The following is a 21,962-nucleotide window of genomic DNA, read 5'->3' as shown; positions in this document are numbered from 1 at the left end:
TATATATATATATATATATATATATATATATATATATATATATATATATATATATATATATATATATATATATATATATATATATATATATATATATATATATATATATATATATATATATATATATATATATATATATATATATATATATATATATATATATATATATATATATATATGTATATATATATCCCTGTATGGAGTACTCTTCACATGTTTTTCCAGTCACACAGCTTTGCTTGATATGGAATCTGCTCTTCATCTCATCAACTCCCTTCTGACTAACTGTTAGTCTTCAGTCTTTCTCACCAAAATGTTGCATCCCTTTCTATATTTTATCGCTATTTTCATTGTAAATTTTCTACTGATCTTGCTAACTGCATGGCTCCCCTCCTCCTGTGGCCACGCTGCACAAGGCTTTCTTCTTCCTCTCATCCCTATTCTGTCCAACTCTCTAATGCAAGAGTTAACCAGTACGCTCAATCATTCATCCCTTTCACTGGTAAACTCTGGAACTCCCTCCCTGCAACTGTATTTCCGAATTCCTACAACTCCTCGTCTTTTAAGAGGGAGGTATCGAGGCATTTCCTCCCCTAATTCTGGCTGACGGTTTTGGCACTTTTTCTTCTCTTTGGAGAGCCAGCTCTCAAGTAGGCCTTTTTCTAACTTTCTTTTTTCGCCCTTGGCTGGCCCTCTTCCCTATGTAAAAAAAAAAAAAAAAAATGATATATATATATAATATTTGTGTATTCACCTAGTTGTATTCACCTAGTTGTAATTTTACAGGGCCTGGGTATCATACTCGTGTGGCCCCGTCTCCATATCTACACACATCCAACTTTCCTTTAAAACTATGCACACTCCTTGCTGACACCACCTCCTCACTCAAACTATTCCACACCTCCACACATCTTTGTGGGAAACTATATTTTTTCACATCCTTCAAGCATATTCCCTTGGCTATCTTTTTACTATGCGATCTTGTAGTTCTACTTAAGTTTTCCTCTCTCAACATCATTTGCTCATTATCCACTTCATCCAGTCCATTCAACAGTTTATAAACCTGTATTAAATCTCTTTCTCTTCTTTGTTCCAAGGTAGGCAAATTCATTTCTTTTAATCTCTCCTCATAGGTCATTTCTGCCAATTCCGGAACCATTTTTGTTGCCATTCTCTGCAATCTCTCCAACTTCCTTATATGCTTCTTTTTATAAGGGGACCAAACCACTCCAGCATATTCCAATCTTGGTCTAATTACCATACTAATTAATTTCTTCATCATATCTTTATCCATATAATGGAAGGCTAATCCAATATTTTTTATCAAATTATACGTTTCTCCAAACATCTTATCAATATGAGCCTCAAACTGCCCATGGTCTTGTATTATCACTCCCAAATCCTTTTCCTTTTCCACCTTTTTCAACACTACTTCTTCACCCATCTTATATGACCCTCTTGGCCGTCTTCCACTCTTCCCATCTCCATCACATGACTTTTGCTCAGATTAAATTCCATTTGCCACCTCTTGCTCCACTCCCAAATCTTATCCAGGTCTGCCTGTAAAATTTCACAATCTTCTTCACTCTTCACACACCTACACAACTTCGCATCATCCGCAAACAAATTAATATAACTGTTTACTCCTCTGGCATGTCATTTATATATACCAGGAAAAGTATTGGTGCCAGCACTGAGCCTTGTGGGACTCCACTCTCCACCACCAACCAGTCCGACTTTGCATCCCTTATTACCGTTCTCATCTCCCTCCATCTCAAGTAGTTTTCCATCCACTTTAACACTTTTCCTTTCAGTCCTCCATAAATCTCTACTTTCCATAACAGTCTCATCGTGAGGTACCTTGTCAAAAGCTTTCTTTAAATCCAAATATACACAGTCCATCCATCCCTCTCTCTCTGTATTTTGTCAACCACTCTTGAATAAAAGCTCAGTAGATTTGTTACACATGACCTCCCTTTCCTGAAGCCAAATTGATGATCCGATAATAACTTATGATCCTCCAGGAACCGTATCCAATATTTCTTTATCACCCTCTCACAAATCTTACCGACCACACTTGTTAGAGACACAGGTCTATAGTTAAGAGGCTCTTCCTTACTGCCTCCCTTATAAATGGGCACCACTTCAGCTCTCTTCCACTCTACTGGTACTTCCCTGTTTCTAATGAGCACCTTATAATATCATATAATGGATCAATCAATTCTTCTCTACACTCCTTCAATAATTTTCCTGAAACTTCATCTGGTCCCATCGCTTTATCATCTTTAAGTTCCTCCAACATTTTATATAACTCCTTTTAGGTATCTTAATGTCCTCCATGTGCACATTTCCTTGTACATTCTGTGGCTTTACAAACATTGTTTCTTTAGTAAATACTTGCTGAAACCTATTATTTAGCAATTCGCTATATTCTTAGGGTCATCTACTATCCCTTGCTCTCCTTTTAATCTTTCAATGGACTCTCTCTTTTAAGTTTACCATTTATGAACCTGTAAAACAATTTTGGATGTTCCTTACTCTTGTCTACAATATCTTTTTCAAATTTTCTTTCTTCCTCCTCCTTACCCTCACATACTCATTTCTTGCCACTCTATAATTCTCCTTATTTAGTATATTCCTGCTCTTTTCCATCTTTTCCAAGCCACATCTCTCTTTTCCTTAGCCTTAACACAAGTTGCATTAAACCAATCCTTTCTTCCTTCCTCTCTTGGTTTATACTTTGGTACAAATTTCATAACTCCTTCTTTATAATATTTCATAAAAATCTCATATTTCTTTTGCACTTCTCTGATTTGTAACATCTCCCAATCTAATTTTCTGAAATAATTTTTCAAACTTTCTGTGTCCATCTTTCTATAATTCAATCTACCACTCCTGTATGTCTCGTCCTTCCTTCGCTGTGTTGTTGCTATCTGCATTTCCATAACCACATGTGTGTGTCTGTGTGTGTGTTTATTTACCTAGTTGTATTTACGTAGTTGTATGTTACAGTTTTCGAGCGGGGCTCATAGTGACTTGTCTCCATATCTACATTTATCTAACTTCTTAAATTTGCGCACACCTTCTGGTGTTACAATCTCTTCACTTAATCCATTCCATATGTCTACTGTCCTATGTGAAAAACTGAACTTCTTGATATTCCTATGACACTGACTTTTCTTGATTTTCTTGGAATGTCCTCTTGTTTGTCTCTCTTCCTGCTCCGTCAGTGTTACCAGGTCTTGTCTATATATCTTCTTCATACGGTTTACTAACTTATAGATCATTATCAAGTCTTCTCTTTCCCATCTATCCTTCAAAATATGTAGCTCCATTTCCTTCAGTCTTTCTTCATAGGGAAGATCTTTTATTTCAGGGACCATCTTTGTAGCAGCTCTTTGTATTCTTTCTAGTTTCTTGATATCTTTCTGCCTATATGGCGACCATACCACTGCTGCATATTCTAGTTTAGGTCTTATCATTTTCATCATAGTTTTATCCATGTAATTGAATGCTACCCTGATGTTCCTTAGTTTCTTGTATGTTGAAGCAAATAATTCATTCATATGTCTTTCGGGAGTCATGGTGTCTTGTATAATCACTCCCAGGTTTTTCTCTTCTCTTCTTTTCATTTTAATCTCTTCTTCTATTTTATATTCCCATGTAGGCATTCTATTACTTTTACCTATTTCCATTACATGGCATTTCTTAGTATTAAATATTAATTTTCCCTTCTGGCTCCATCTCCAGATCTTATCAATATCTTTCTCTAATTCCATACAATCATTTTTTTTTTATATAACTCAAAAACTTGGCATCATCTGCAAACAAATTTATGTTGCAACTCAAACCCTCTTGTATATTGTTGTCATATATTTGGAACATTGTTGGTGCCAACATTGAATCCTGTGGTACACCACTGGCTACAGCGCTCCAACTTGATGGTATATCTCTTATCATTGTTTTCATTTCCCTATCTGTTAAGTAACCTGTCATCCAATTTAAGATATTTCCTTTAATTCTGCCCATGTGTTTTCTTTTCCATAGGAGTCTTTTGTATGGTATTCTGTCAAAAGCCTTTTTAATGTCTAGATACACTGCATCCACCCATCCATCTCTTCCTTGTACTTGATCTATTACTCTTGTATAAAAGCTTAGTAAGTTTGTTATACATGATCTTCCTTTTCTAAAACCAAATTGGAAGTTATTATTGATTGATATTCCAACCATTTTTCTTTGATAACAATTTCACAGATTTTACCCACCACACTAGTTAGTGACACTGGTCTATAATTTAGGGGCTCAGTCATTTTTCCTCCTTTGTATAATGGGACTATATTGGCTCTTTTCCATTCCTTTGGTACCTTCCTTTCCCTTAAACAGTTGTTAATTACATCACTAATTGGTTCTACCAGTTGCTCACTATATTCCCCTAATGTCCATCCTGACACTCCATCTGGTTCCATTGTCTTCATCACCTCCACCTTTTGTAGCAATTCTCTAATATTCTGTTTTTTACCACAATGTCTCTTAACCCTTCCTGTGCTGCTGGGCTGATTAGCTTTATAAACTCTCCCTCTTCATTAAATACTGATTTAAAGCTCTCATTCATAAGTTCACTCATTTCTTCCGATGTTTTGCATATCGTATTCCCCTTAATCAACTTAGTAATGTTCTCTCTATCATTTTGCCTTTTATATACTTATAAAAAAAGCTTGGGTTCCTTTTCACATCTCTTCACTACATCCTTTTCAAAGTGTCTCTCCTCCTCCCTTCTTATCCTAATGTATTCATTTCTTGCCTCTTTATACCGCTTCCTATTTGTTTCATTATGTTGCCTTCTTAATTTCTTTCCATACTGCATCCTTGCACTTTTTAGCTTTTTGCACATATAGCATTATACCAGGTGTGTTTGCTCTTTTTTATTCTATATTCAGGAACATATCTCTTTACTCTCTCATTATACTTGTCTAGAAATATATCATACTTTCCTTGAATTGTCTTTCCATGCATAATTTCTTACCAATCAATACTGAAAAATAACTGTTTAATCCCCAAAAATTTGATTTAGCGTGGTTCTATCTCTTGTGTTTGTGTCCCTCATTATATTCCAAAATTTGCTGATCCTCTAAGTCGATTTCTAGGACCACATTATCACTTTTTCCTATTGAAGTATGATATTTGATGTCTGGACATGGCTCTGTTTTTTTTTTTGTAAATACCAAATCCAGCATTGATGGATCATCTTCCCCTCAATATCTTGTATAATCTTTCACCCATTGATCCAATGTGTTTACCATTGCCAGTTGTAGTACATCATCCCCCCAACGTCCAGCGCGACTGCTTGCATCTATTTCTTCTCAATTGACGTGTTTGCAGTTTAGATCTCCCACGAGCAGCATTTTCTATCCTTCCTTAGCATGTTATCCAGGCTATTAAATGCTTCCTTTTCCATTTCCTTATGTACATTAAGCCTCCATGTATTAATTTCTGATGGTACATATGCAACTATGATACTTCTTTTTTCCCTACCATTGGTCCTTACTGTTATACTTATACGAGTCCATCTCCGGACTGTATCTCTTCCACATATATATTTTCTCGAGTCATGATCAATACTCCTTCTCGTGCCTTTTCTTTTCTGTCTCTCCTCCAAACATTGTATCCTTGCTCTTAAAAATTCACTTGGACATCTTCACTGAACTTTGTTTCTGCCATACATACCACATCTGACCCTTTTTCTGATATATAATCTCTCACTTTCTGATATAAACCCATCTATGTTTGTATACATGACTCTTAATGCTTTCCTTCCCGCGGTATTTCATTAGTAATTCACTATCACTCACTGCCACGGAGTCAAGGTTATCCTCATGGCATGAGCGTATATGAATACTAAGATATGATATCCATTATAGTAGGCAATAGAGGAGTGGAAACATAAACATCATGATGAAATTAACACGCAAGCTACAAGGGTCACAAGAAGAAGAAGCGGCCGAGTGGCCGAGAGTCTTCACTTTGTCTGTGGCTGATCTCATCTCTGCTTTATTTTTTGGTATTCCATTAAGATTTCACTTTATGCATTATTTTTTGGTATTCCATTAAGATTTCACTTTATGCATTACAAAACAATCCTTTCTTGGGGGCAAGGCTTGTAAAAAGCTAATAGAAATGTTGTTTTGTGAATATATATGCATATATAAGACAGTAACACAGGACCAGCGGGAGATTCAAATGGGGACCAAATCGTGCAATCGTGAGTCAAAGTTGTGCTCGGCGAAATATGGTATATTTTACCAATTCGTATATACGTGAGATTCGTGTTCCACGAGGTTTGACTGTATATATATATATATATATATATATATATATATATATATATATATATATATATATATATATATATATATATACACCTCAGTCCCGCTATAAACGTCTAATAGGTCGTTGAACGGAGTCGTTCATAGCGAATTCTTTCATAGTGAATAATGTATCCTATGGGAAAAAGACTAATAGGTCGATCAGCCCTCTCCTAAACTTAACTTTCATCCCTATTTTACCTGTTTTTCCGGGAAAAAAATGGGGTGAAACATGGAATACATTGCACACACAAAGAAAATGGTAATAAAGGGTAACTTTGCTGTCACTTACCTTTATTCTGTGGGGCTTTATGTACAGGGGGACTACCGCGTCCCCCTGGACCCACTCCTTCCCAACCAAGCGGCGCAGACAGTCATGATGTCACAATGAGCATCGACGTCACACGCCGCGCTCTTTTCAAAGCGACGCGAACGCCGTTCATAGCGAGAACTCCTCGGATTTCCTTCACTTTCGGAAGTGATTCCTTCATATTGAACGTGCTCGATTATAACGAAAAATTCGGACTGAATATTTTTGGTCACTCATTCATTGCAAGAATCGTTTATAGCGGGATCGAGGTGTGTATATACAGGCAACCCCCGCTTAACGAAGGGGTTACGTTCCTAAAAAAACACTTCGTTAAGCGTTAAGCGAAACTTCGTTAAACGAACCGATTATAACAAGTTTAACCTGATTTGAACTTTCACTGAGAGTAAGCAAAGCGAGAGTGCATCATAGTACAGTGAAAGGTTTAATGAAAGTAAAAATTATGAAGTTAAACATTTAGGTAGTTTAATTTAGGTCATTATAATGTACACTAATGTATGTATATACGTAACTTTATAATGTAGATGATCTTAACTTTATGAAGGGAGGGAGAATGAAACGGGAAAGACACTAACTGGCAACCTGTGGAATGTAAACAAAGGGCGCATCATTGTACCGCATACAAAACTTATGTACCACATTTCCACAAGGCTTTCCATTTTATCCATTGTAGAGTCACGAGTTCAGGTGGTTCTTTTAGCTTTCAAAGAAGATGCGGTCTCACCAACCTTCTTAATAGAGTCTGCTGACTTGAAAATAGTAGAGACAGTAGATGGAGTCAAGATTGTGGCAAGCAATTTTATTAGTTTTCTGGCCTCTCTTGTGTCTGTGAATAATACCCAGCTTCACTTCGAGAGTAAGACACTTCCTAGTCTTCTTAGGAACGTTAGGCCACATTGCAGGGCGTTTTGGTGGTAAGTTGAACTAGGAAAGATGAGCTGCTGGTGACGCTGTTATGTTTTGACTGGGGAGTGAGTGTTGCGCGTTATCTTGATCTTGATCTTGATGCTACCTGTGACGCAGAATTTCTTTTGAGTCAGTCCTTTGTATCGGCAACGCCTGTGTTGTTGTCCACGAGAGGCTTGATCTTAATCTTTATTCTACAGGTGTCTCAGGATTTCTCCTGAGGCAGGCCTTAGTACCAGCAGCACCTGGTGTATTCAAAAGCCTGTCAGCTTACATGATATGATGGGGCTTTCAAATTTTGAAAAAAAATACCTGGATAAAACTTCGTTAAGGCGAGTTTGGTGTTCATTAAACGAGCAGATGGTAGTAAAATGAAACCTTCGTTGTAGTGAAATTTCGTTGTGTGAACCTTCGTTAAACGGGGGTTGCCTGTGTATATATATATACAGTAAAGTCCTGGGTTACATCGGTCTCGAGTTACGTCAAACTCGTAGTTACGTCAGTCCACTATAAGGCAATTTAAGATTAAAAAAATTGAAAATTTATAAATCGTAAACTGCGTGATTTATTGTTATTGTTGGTGGTTGCCCACCACACCGCCCGCCTCACGCTTGAATACAATAACACCTTGCCTCAGTTCCACCACACCATCGCCCCTGGCAAGAGTGTTATCCTATTTCTGCGTTTACTGACTCAAGTTCTTAGTATCTTGCTCAATGGCACCAAAGAGAAAACTTCTTAGTAACAGCAGTGATGCTAAGAAAAGGAAAACCATTATGCTACAAGAAAAAGAGGACATAATTTAAAGACATGAGAAGGGAGGCAGCAACTGTGTGAGGGAGGGAAGAAGAAAATGGGAAGCCCGTTACCATGACAACGGGGAGGTTGACGACCTTAAAGACTCGCACACCCATCACAACAATAACAACTACGGAGCCTTCGCCTGGGCCACACGACACTCGCAGCTGACTTGCACCGTCTGCGCCTGTCTGCTGATCCCTATTGCCCTTTCCTATTGCATTTCCTGCCCTGCTGCCCACGCTTCTACTCGCACCGCACTGCACTACGCTCCCAGCTGTCCGCCCTTGGCGTCACAACATTCGACCTGCCCACCCTCCTGGCGGCCTCAGGCGTCCACCCCTCTTGGCATCCTGCAGTCCTTTGCATTCGTGGCCCTAATCAAGAACAAAAACAAAGTTTGTGTTACATATTCCTACATACTTGTAAATAATATAACAATATAACCTTTAACTTACCTGAATGACCATAAACAATGATTGGTTGAAAACTCAATAATATGCTTTGAAATGTACGGAAACTTAAGTTACGTACAAAATCTACTTAATCATGTTTCAGGAACGTAACTCTGACGTAAACCGAGACCTTACATATATATATATATATATATATATATATATATATATATATATATATATATATATATATATATATATATATATATATATATATATATATATATATATATATATATATATATATATATATATATATATATATATATATATATATATATATATATATATATATATATATATATATATATATATATATATATATATATATATATATATATATATATATATATATATATATATATATATATATATATATATATATATATATATATATATATATATATATATATATATATATATATATATATATATATATATATATATATATATATATATATATATATATATATATATATATATATATATATATATATATATATATATATATATATATATATATATATATATATATATATATATATATATATATATATATATATATATATATATATATATATATATATATATATATATATATATATATATATATATATATATATATATATATATATATATATATATATATAATATATTATATATATTTATATATATATATTATATATATATATATATATATATATTTATATATATATATATATATATATATATATATATATATATATATATATATATATATATATATATATATATATATATATATATATATATATATATATATATATATATATATATATATATATATATATATATATATATATATATATATATATATATATATATATATATATATATATATATATATATATATATATATATATATATATATATATATATATATATATATATATATATATATATATATATATATATATATATATATATATATATATATATATATATATATATAATATATATATATATATATATATATATATATATATATATATATATATATATATATATATATATATATATATATATATATATATATATATATATATATATATATATATATATATATATATATATATATATATATATATATATATATATATATATATATATATATATATATATCACAACCCCGCTTAAGAAACGTTCACACAACGAAATTTTGCTACAACGAACATTTTCTTTTACTACCATTTGCTCGTATAATGAACACCAAGCTCGCTTTAACAAAAGTTTATCCAGGTAATTTTTTCGAAGTTTGAAAGCCCCACCGTATCATGCGCAAGCCGACAGGCTTTGAATACACTAGCGCCTCTCGTAGACAAAACGTGCACCACTTACTCCTCTGCCCTTTCTCACTGTTAGTTGAATACAAAAACAGCACCAGCTCGTCATCTCACGCTCAACATGCCACCAAAACGCCCTGCAACTAGCGCTGCAATGTCGCCTAGCGTTGCTAAGAAGAAAAGGAAGTCTCTTATTCGTGAAGTGAAGCTGAATATTATTCACAGACACGAGGCGAGAAAACTAATAGCATTGCTTGCCACCATGGCTTGACTCCATCTACTGTCTCTACTATTTTCAAGTCAGCAGACTCTATAAAGAAGGCTGGTGAGACCGTATCTTCCTTGGAAGGTAAAAGAACCACCTGAACACGTGACTCAACAATTGATAAAATGGAAAGCCTTGTGGAAATGTGGTATATAAGTTTTGTATGTGGTACAATGATGCGCCCTCTGTTTACATTCCACAGGTTGCCAGTTTGCGTCTTTCACGCTCCACTTTCTCTCTCTTCATAAATTTAAGATCATCAACATTATTAAGTTACTTACATACATACATTAGTGTACATTATAATGAGTTATTCTTAAATTAAACTGCTTAAATGTTAGTCATAATTTTTACTTTCATTTAATGTTTTACTGTACTATGATATACTCTCGCTTTGTTAAACCCTTATGTTCCGGCAATTGTATATGAACAATTGCATTAGTGTGTCCGTAGCGACGACGATCGTTCCCATAATCAAGAATTTTTGCGCCTCATGTTTGAGCTCCACGCGCGGTTTCTTGAGTCAGATGGCGAGTGGAAGTATCTGGCTTCTTTTTCCACCAGTAGTGTTGCCACTAGCTCTGTATATTTAGGGGTAACTAAGCTATTCTCCCATTTTGAGGGCAACACTTGGCAACCCCAGCGACCCGCCGTGTCGAAAACACCCTGATATGAGCGTTCATCACTCACTATGGAACAAGACAGATAGTTTTTATTTAGCAGTGCTTCTGAGGCTGACTACAGTGACAGTGATTATGAGGAAGAAACTGAAGAAAGCGAAGACAGCAGTAGTGTAGACTCGGAAAATGATTCAGAGGATCCACCTGTTTTCTCAGAACAGAAGACAGAGATAGTGGTGATGGAGAACAGACTCCAAACATCGTATTGAGAACCCAGAGTGGCTCACGGAGCTGCAGGCATGCCTCTCGTGTTCTGGGAAGACGATCAAGGGGGCGTTTGTGTGAGAGAGAGAGAGAGAGAGAGAGAGAGAGAGAGAGAGAATACCTAAATGTTATTTGCTTGAAACTTGATATGAAAAGGAGTAAAAGAATACTCTCTCTCTCTCTCTCTCTCTCTCTCTCTCTCTCTCTCTCTCTCTCTCTCTCTCTCTCTCTCTCTCTCATTGAAGTGTACAATTTCTCTTCCAAGATGAGAGAGAGAGAGAGAGAGAGTGTGTGTGTGTGTGTGTGTGTGTGTGTGTGTGTGTGTGTGTGTGTATTTACCTAGTTGTAGTTTTACAGGGCCTGAGCTTTATGCTCGTGTGGCCCCGTCTCCATATCTACATTTATCGAATTTTTCTTTAAAACTATGTACACTCTTTGCTGACACCACTTCCTCACTCAAACTGTTCCAAGTTTCAACACATTTTTGCGGGAAACTAAATTTTTTAACATCTCTCAGACATCGTCCCTTCCTTAGTTTCTTACTATGCGATCTTGTGCTTCAAAAGTCATATTCTTCTCTCAGGATCAGTTTCTCATTATCCACTTCATCCATTCCGTTAATCAATTTATAAACTTGTATCAGATCCCCTCTCTCTCTTCTCTGCTCCAAGGTTGGTAGATCCATAGGCTTTAGTCTCTCCTCATATGTCATCCCTTTAAATTTTGGAACCATTCTTGTAGCCATTTTATGTGTTTCTTTTTATGGGGAGTCCACACAACTCCTGCATATTCCAATCTAGGGCTTATTTTAGTACTTATCAATTTCTTCATCATTTCCTTGTATATATAGTGAAATGCTACTCCAATATTCCTTAGCAAATTATACGTCTCTCTGAAAATTCTATCAATATGGCTTACCGGTTGATTGTTTTCTTCCATTGTCACTCTCAAGTCTTTTTTCCTTTTTTACTTTTTCTAGTTCTACTCCATCTTCCATCTTATAGATTCCAACTGGTCGTCTTTCACTTTTTCCCATTTCCATGACATGGCTTTTGTCCACACTGAATTCCATCTCCCATATTTTGCTCCATTTCCAGATCTTGTTTAAGTCTTCCTGTAGTATTTCACTATCCTCTTTTTGTTCAATGACTCTGCACAGTTTCCCATCGTCTGCAAACAGATTTATGTAGCTGTTCACTCCCTCTGGCATGTCATTTATATATACGAGAAAAGTATTGGCCCAATACTGACCCCTGTGGCACTCCGCTGTCTACTGTTCTCCACTTGGACTTCATATATTTAACTATCGTCCTTATTTCTCTCCCCCTTAAGTAATTCTTCATCCATCTCAATGTGCTTCCTTTTAAGCCACCCTTCTCCTCTAACTTCCATAGTAATCTTTCATGTGGCACTTTATCAAACTCCTTGTTTAGATCCAAATAAATACAGTCAACCCATCCCCTCTCTCTCTTGTACTTTATCAACTCTTCTAGAGTAGAAACTCAATAAATTTGTTACACTTGACCGACCTTTTCTAAAACCAAATTGGCTATTTGATAATATTTTGTTGTCTTCAAGAAACTCAATCCATTGCTTCTTTATTACTTTTTTCACACATCTTGCATATTAAACTAGTTAGTGATACCGGTCTGTAATTTAAGGGTTCTTCCTTCCTTTTCGCTCTTATATATGGGAACCACCTCAGCTCTTTTCCACTCCACTGGCACTGTTCCATTTTCAATTGAGCATTTTATGATGTTGTATATTGGACTTGCTAGTTCTTCCCTACATTCTTTCAGTATTCTGCCTGAGACTTCATCCGGTCCCATTGCCTTTTCCTCATCTAGTTCCGTCATCAACTTTTTTATTTCAAGCTTGGTTACTTTAATCTCTTTCATATAGACAGTCTCTCTATTACCCTGTGGTCTTTCAGATTTGGATTCCTTAGTAAAGACCATAAAATTTACTATTTAACAGTTCTGCCACGCTTTTTGGGTCTTCCACCATTCCGTTTTCTGCTTTTAACGTTTCTATTGTTTCTTTTTGTCTTATTTTTCCATTTATGAATCTAGAACAATTTTGGTTGTTCCTTACATTTTTCGTGTGTGTTCCGTGTGTGTGTTCCTTACATTTTGTGTGTGTGTGTGCTTGCGTGGTGTCATCGCTAACCGAGCTGTTTTTGCTTGATGGATCACACAGCGGGCAGAGGAGAAATGTTTGATAAGGCAATAACTAAACTTTCAGAGGTCACATCGAGCTAGAAAGTACATCATTGCATTCAGAATAAGAAAGAGAAACTAATTATTAGTATTCAAACAGTCTTCTGACAATTTCTAGGTTTACCATTTTTACCCGTCATGGGATATTGGAAATGGTTTAATCACTGGAACATAAGGGTTAATCTCAATGGAAGTTCAAGTCAGGGGTCAAACTTGTTATAATTGGTTCGCTTTACGAAAATACACTTAATGAATGGTTTTCTAGGAACGTAACCCGTTCGTTAAGCATTGCTGTATATATATATATATATATATATATATATATATATATATATATATATATATATATATATATATATATATATATATATATATACACACACACACACACACACACACATATATACAGGCAACCCCAGTTTAACCCTTTCCTTCCGGCAATCGTATATATACGATTGCATCAATCCGTCCGTAGCGACGGCGATCATACATGTAATCAAGAATTTTCGTGCCTCAATTTTGAGCTACAAGCACAGTTTCTCGAGTTAGATGGTGAGTGGAAGTGTCTGGCATGTTTCCACATGTAGTGTTGTCACTAGCTCTGGAAATTTAGCTGTAACTAAGCTATTTTCCCTTTCTCGGGGCGACACTTGGCAACCCCAGCGACCTGCCGGGTGGAAAGCACCATGATAAGTGCGAAGAGACATCCTGATAAGAGCGAAGGATTTCAGATCATAACTCACCATGGAGCAGGACAGAACATATGTACGAGTATTTAGCAGTGCTTCTGAGTTTGAAGACAGTGACTGAATATTTAGAAGAAGAAACTGAAGAAAGCGAAGACATTAGTGAGGACTCAGAAAGTGAAAAAAAATATTACCTATCATTCTTTCATGTTAATTTTTTCATTATCTTCAATTTTATAATAAAATGGTAGAAGGTAACTTGTCAGAGAGAGAGAGAGAGAGAGAGAGATCAACTAACAGGTTGGCGTGTGTGTGTGTATTTACCTAATTGTAACATACGGAAAAGAGCTATGCTCGTTGTCCCGTCTCCATATCTACTAATGTCCAGCTTTTTCTTAAAATCATGAATATTCTTTGCGTTGACCACTTCCACGTCTAAACTATTCCATGCTTCCACCCTTCTATGAGGGAAGCTATATTTTTTCACATCTCTCCTATAAGTGGCCATTTTAGTTTTTTCCCATGCCCTCTCGACATTCTTTCATTCCACATACACAGATCTTCCCTATCCATTTTTTCCATGCCAATCATCACTCTGTATATTGCTATCAGATCTCCCCTTTCTCTTCTGTTTTCCAGGGTCGGAAGTTGCATTCTGTTCAGTCTGTCTTCATAAGTCAAATCTCTTAAGTCAGGCACCATTTTGTTGCAGCCCTCTGTACTTTCTCTAGTTTCCTTATGTGTTTCTTTAAGTTCGAGCCCACTGTATTGTTGCATATTCAAGCCTCGGTCTTATCATTGCAGTAATTATTTTCTTCATCATTTCTTCATCTAAATATACTGACGCCACTCTTATGTTCCTCAATAAGTTCAATACTTCTCCAATTATTTTGTTTATATGTCTCTCTGGCAATAGGTCATTGGTAATTGTCACCCCAAGGTCTTTTTCTTCATGACTGGTTTTATGTCTTCATTTCCTATCTTGTACATACTCCTGATTCTTCTTTCACTCTTGCCAAACTCTAATTTCTTGCATTTTGTCGTGTTGAACTCCATTTGCCATGTACAGCTCCATTTCCATATTCTGTCCAAGTCTTCCTGGAGTAGTTCGCAATCTTTGTCACATCTCACTTTTCTTAACAATTTTGCATCGTCTGCAAATAGGCTCACATAACTGGACACCCCATCCACCATGTCATTTATGTAGACCGCGAACATTACTGGTGCCAACACTGATCCCTGTGGAACTCCACTCTCCACCAAGCCCCATTCTGATGGTCTGTCCTTAATTATTGTTCTCATTTCTCTTCCTACCAAAAGTCTTCCATCCATTTTAGTAAACTGCCATGCACTCCTCCTACCATTTCAAGTTTCCAGATCAGTCTCCGTGTGGTACCTTATCAAAGGCCTTTTTAAATCCAGATATATTCCATCAGCCCAACCATCTCTTTCCTGTATTACATCTATCACCCTCGAATAGTAACATATCAGGTTTGTCGTGCATGAACGCCCTTTTCTAAAACCAAATTGACACTCACAAAGTATGTCATTTTCTCCAAGAAGTCTGTCCATCTATTCTTCACCACCCTCTCACACATCTTAGCTACCACACTTGTAAGTGACACTGGTCTATAGTTCAATGGGTCTCTCTTGTTACCTGATTTATAAATTGGGACAATGTTAGCTCTTTTCCAGTCTTGGGGCACTACACCTTCCCTTAATGAGGCATCAATTACTTCACAAACTTTTTCTGCCAGTTGCTCCCTGCATTCTCTTAAAATCCATCCTGATACCCCATCAGGTCCCACAGCTTTTCTCACTTCTAAACTCCCCATCATATTCTTGATCTCCTCCACAGTTACTTGAAACTCCTTCATAATCCCTTTCTGTTCCATTACCAGTGGTTTGTCAAAAGCAGTCTCCTTTGTGAATACCTTCCGAAAGCATCCATTCATAGCCTCTGCCATTTCCCTGGGATCCTCACTGCATACTCCATTTACTTCTAAACTTTCAATACTTTCTCTATTTTTGATGTTGTTGTTCACATGTCTGTAAAAAAGCCTTGTTTGGTCTTTACATTTATCAATTATATCCTTTTCTTGTTTCTTTCTTTCTTTTCTTCTAATCAACACATATTCATTTCTTGCTCTTTTGTAACTTTCCCACTGCTTAATCTGTCTTTTCCTTCTCCACCTCTTCCATGCATCCTCTTTTCTTGTTCTAGCCTTTTCACATCTATCGTTAAACCAGTCCTGCTTTCCAACTTCTCTATGTTGTCTTATTGGTACAAATTTTTTCTCACCTTCTTTGTATATTTTTATAAATTCCTTCCACTTTTCATTTGCTCCTTAGCACTCTTGAATTTCATCCAATTTGTCTCTTGAAAGAATTTCTTTAGGTTTCCAAAATCTGTCTTGGCATAATTCCATCTTCCCACTTTATATTCTTCATTTCTTCTAGATTTCTCTTCATCTATCACCTTGAACTCCAAAACTGCATGATCACTCTTTGCTAAAGGGCACTCCACCCTCATCTCCTCAATGACCATTGGCTCTGTACTAAAGACCAAGTCCAGTCTTGACGATGCTCCTCTCCTCCAAACCTAGTATCTTCTTTGACCCACTGAGTTAACACATTTTCCATTGCCAGTGTCAATAGTGTATTTCCCCATGTTGTCTCTGATCCTTCCATTGACCAGTCCTCCCAACACACCTCTTTACAATTAAAATCTCCCATCATTATAGTTCGTTCACAGCCACCCAACATTTCTTCCAGACATGTTCCTGTATCTCTTATCATTTCTTCATATTCCTGTACTGACCATGCATTTGTCTTAGGTGGTACGTACACCACTATGTAGTGCCTCTTTTTCCTTCATTAGTTTCTGCTCTGATCTTTAGCACTTCTGCCTTTCCCATACCTTCTTTCACTTGATCCACCTTTATATCTTTTTTAACCAGCAACATCACTCCTCCTCCCATCTTACCTACTCTATTTCTTTTCCAAACATTATATTTCCTTCTCCAACCATCATCAGGTCTTCTCCTCTCTCAGTTTTGTTTCAGTAAGACCCACAATATCTGGGTTCTTGTCCCTCAAGTAATCGTTGAGTTCTAAAATCCCCGATATCACTCCATTTATGTTGGAATACATTACATTCTGCTCATACTTAAGTTTCTTTAGTCCTTTCTTGCTGTACTTTTCTGGGTTATGAACCACTTCCTCAGTCTCATATCCAAGATTCTCCAGAAAAACTCTTTCTTCTCCTCTTCTGTCCTCTCTTCATTTTTTTTCAAAGCCTCCTTTCTCAACTCATTTAACATTTCTCTTTCCTTTTCACCGAGATCTCTTCTGTGTGTGTGTGTGTGTGTGTGTGTGTGTGTGTGTGTGTGTGTGTGTGTGTGTGTGTGTGTGTGTGTGTGTGTGTGTGTATTCACCTAGTTGTATTCACCTAGTTGTAATTTTACAGGGCCTGGGTATCATACTCGTGTGGCCCCGTCTCCATATCTACACACATCCAACTTTCCTTTAAAACTATGCACACTCCTCGCTGACACCACCTTCTCACTCAAACCATTCCACACCTCCACACATCTTTGTGGGAAACTATATTTTTTCACATCCTTCAAGCATATTCCCTTGGCTATCTTTTTACTATGCGATCTTGTAGTTCTACTTAAGTTTTCCTCTCTCAACATCATTTGCTCATTATCCACTTCATCCAGTCCATTCAACAGAGTGCGTGTCTATCTCCGCTGAAGGCTAGCTGGTTACTAACTGTAAAGCTCGCAGGCACACAAAATGATGGAGAAGGGGAGGCGGGTTGTCTGCTCAGCAAAACAGCCCGAGGGACCCGCGATGGGTGGCCATAGGCTTCACATATAATAAAATAATAAATTTAAGGGGATTAAGATGGTGCCCATCACAATGTGTATATATATATATATATATATATATATATATATATATATATATATATATATATATATATATATATATGATTTTTTATTTATTTATTTATTTATTTATTTATTTTTTTTTTTTTTTTTTTTTTTTTTTTTCCTCCCTAATTTTTATGTCTGGTTTTCCCTATTATAATAGGGCTAGGACGGTGCCTCCTTACAGAAGAGTGAGTCAGGAGGAGTTTGGTTTTGGCATTTGTGAACCATTACCCTAAGTGGATGCCCATCCTAACCTTGGAACGTGGCCAGGATTGCGCTTGAGAACCCTGTATATATATATATATATATATATATATATATATATATATATATATATATATATATATATATATATATATATATAGTATATATATACAGTAAAGTCGGGTTACGTGTTACGTCAAACTCATAGTTACGTCAGTCCACTATAAGACAATTTAAGATTAAAAAAATTGAAAATTTATAAATCGTAAAGTGCGGGATTTATTGTTATTGTTGGTGGTTACTTGCCACACCGCCCGCCTCACACTTGTATACAATAACACCTTGCCTCAGTTCCACCACACCATCGCCCCTGGCAAGAGTGTTATCCTACTTCTGCGTTTACTGACTCAAGTTCTTAGTATCTTGCTCAATGGCACCAAAGAGAAAACTTAGTGACAGCAGTGATGCTAAGAAAAGGAAAACCATTATGCTGCAAGAAAAAGAGGACATAATTAAAAGACATGAGAAGGGAGGCAGCAGCTGTGTGTGAGGGAGGGAAGAAGAAAATGGGAAGCCCGTTACCATGACAACGGGGAGCTTGACGACCTTGAGGGCTCGCACACCCATCACAACAATAACAACTCCGGAGCCTTTGCCTGGGCCACACGACACTCGTAGCTGACTTGCACCGTCTTCGCCTGTCTGCTGATCCCTATTGCCCTTTCCTATTGCATTTCCTGCCCCGCTGCCCATGCTTCTACTCCCACCGCACTGCACTACACTCCCAGCTGTCCACCCTGTGGGCGTCACAACATTCGACCTGCCCACCCTCCTGGCGGCCTCAGGCGTCCACCCGTCTCGGCAACCTACAGTCCTTCGTGTTCGTGGCCCTTATCAACAACAAAAACAAGCTTGTGTTTCATGTTCCTACATAGTTGTAAATAATATAACAATATAACCTTTAACTTACCTGAATGACCATAAACAATGATTGGTTGAAAACTCGATTATATTCTTTGAAATGTACGGAAAACTCGAGTTACGTACAAAATCGACTTACGTCATGTTTCAGGAACGTAACTCTGACATAAACCAAGACCTTACTGTATATATATATATATATATATATATATATATATATATATATATATATATATATATATATATATATATATATATATATATATATATATATATATATATATATATATATATATATATATATATATATATATATATATATATATATATATATATATATATATATATATATGCTGCTGTATTTTCGTCATTTGTGATAAGGAAGAAATTAAGTGCATATCATGGATGGTATTTGACTCTCTTTTAGTATGCACTGGAGCAGTGGAGATGGTAGTGAATAGCTGCTTAAGAGGGCTATTTTTATTTTTTTTCTTTCTTTATTTATTTAATTATGAATTTATTTTTGTGTTATAAACTAGCGTTTTTTTTTTTTTTTTTTTTTTTTTTTTTACCAATTTTATACTTGGATTTGAACTGTGATGCAGTTATGTAACTGGTTATACAGATTATTTATACAAATGTTGAGAACAATCAAATTTTTTTATGTTGAAAAATATTATCATTGAATGAAGTCTGTAATATACATTAATATTTCTCTCTCTCTCTCTCTCTCTCTCTCTCTCTCTCTCTCTCTCTCTCTCTCTCTTGTACAAATATGCGTTTGAATAATTTATTACATGTAATTTATTACATGTGATATTAGTTCTTCAACCTTACTTGCAGTTGGCATTTCTGAATGAAAAACTATATTCTATACATTATTTTACATTTGAGCTAGTATTGTTGATGTATGTGATTTTCAAGTGGATATAATAGAAAACATCCTTTTCTTTGAAGAAGCATATAGCTATTGACTTAAATTTGCATACTTTCTTTGGATCAAATTATGCTGACTCTTTCATTTATAAAAGAATATGTATGACATTGAGTATGAAATAGTAAAATTAAATTATTCTACAAATTATAAGGTTGAGATATAGAGAATCTGATGCCATTTACTTATTTTTTGCAGGCTGCAGGGTGAGCCAGTCAACTTGCGTGAACAACATGATGCTTGTGAGTTTTACAACATCCTTGTGGAGAGTCTTAATGAGGCCCTAAAGGCTCTTGGGCACGAACAAATTATGAACAAGATCCTTGGAGGCTCATACTCAGATCAAAAGATTTGCAAAACCTGCCCACACAGGTAAAGTTCTTTGATACCTCTTATTTAGTATATATATACTGTATGTATATATATATATATATATATATATATATATATATATATATATATATATATATATATATATATATATATATATATATATATACACACACACACACACACACACACACACACACATTGTATGCGATGCCTCTGGGAACGCATCTATTACGTAAATCGAGAGTTACCTGTATTTGCTTCAACATACAAGACACTAACGAACATCAGGGTAGCATTCAATTACATGGATAAAAGTACGGTGAAAAAGATATTAACCACTATGATAAGACCTAGATTAGAATATGCAGCAGTGGTATGGTCACCATATAGGCAGAAAGATATCAAGAAACTAGAAAGGATACAAAGAGCTGCTACAAAGATGGTCCCTGAAATAAAAGATCTTCCCTATGAAGAAAGACTGAAGGAGATTGAGCTACCAACTTTGAAGGATAGACAGGAAAGAGGAGACTTAATAACAATGTATAAGTTAGTAAACCATATGGAGAAGATAGATAGACAAAACCTGGTAACACTGGCATAGAAAGGAGACAGATAAACAAGAGGACATTCCAAGAAAATCATGAAAAGTCAGTGTCATAGAAATATCAAGAAGTTCAGTTTCCCACATAGGACAGTAGACATCTGGAGTGGATTAAGTGAAGAGATTGTTAACAGCAGAAAGTGTGCAAATTTAAAAAGTTAGATAAATGTAGATATGGAGACAGGTCACTATGATCCCCGCTCGAACCCTGTAACATACAACTAGGTAAATACACACACACACACACACAGAAAATGGTATGTGGAAAGAAGGAATGCGGAGGAACCCCGAGAGGGAGCAGCAGGTGGACCGTAATGTATACTAATATAGATGGGATACTGTCAAGTAGATTAGAATTGCAAGACTATGTGATGGTGGAGAAGCCTGATATAGTGTGTTTGACTGAGACAAAATTACATGAAAAAACAAAGGTAAATTTGGATAATAAATATAATATATGGAGAAAGGATAGAGAGGGTAAAGGTGGAGGAGGAGTTATGATTATGACGAAGAAGGAGATAAATGTTGATAAGGTTTGGTATGGGAAGAACAATGCAGAAGTGATAAGCATAAGGTTAAAAAGTGATGGAAAAGAATTAATAATCATGGTGACCTATGTACCTCCTAAAACAAATTCTTGGACATTAAGGGAATACGACAATATGATTAAGGATACTTTACAGAGTTTGGAAAGTGTATTAACTGGAAAAAGAAAAGTGATACTAGTAGGAGATTTTAATTGTAAAGAAGTGGATTGGGAAAATCTAGTAAGTGGTGTTGGAAAAGAAGCATGGGGAGAGAGA

At 35.8% G+C, this 21,962-nt stretch overlaps 1 protein-coding gene across 1 annotated transcript in view; it reads left to right on the top strand.

Annotated features, from left to right (window-relative positions):
- The window catches only part of LOC123514879, a 573,117-nt gene that overhangs the window by 303,401 nt on the left and 247,754 nt on the right, over positions 1-21,962 (top strand). Inside the window, exon 50 of the mRNA XM_045273138.1 lies at positions 20,424-20,597. Coding sequence (XP_045129073.1) covers positions 20,424-20,597 — 174 coding nt within the window. The remainder of the gene's footprint in view (positions 1-20,423; positions 20,598-21,962) is intronic.

This window comes from Portunus trituberculatus, chromosome 38 (genome assembly GCF_017591435.1).
Source record: "Portunus trituberculatus isolate SZX2019 chromosome 38, ASM1759143v1, whole genome shotgun sequence".
Classification (NCBI taxonomy): Eukaryota; Metazoa; Arthropoda; class Malacostraca; order Decapoda; family Portunidae; genus Portunus; species Portunus trituberculatus.
The sequence above is the reverse complement of the archived record's forward strand: the minus strand, read 5'-3'. Positions and strand labels throughout refer to the sequence as shown.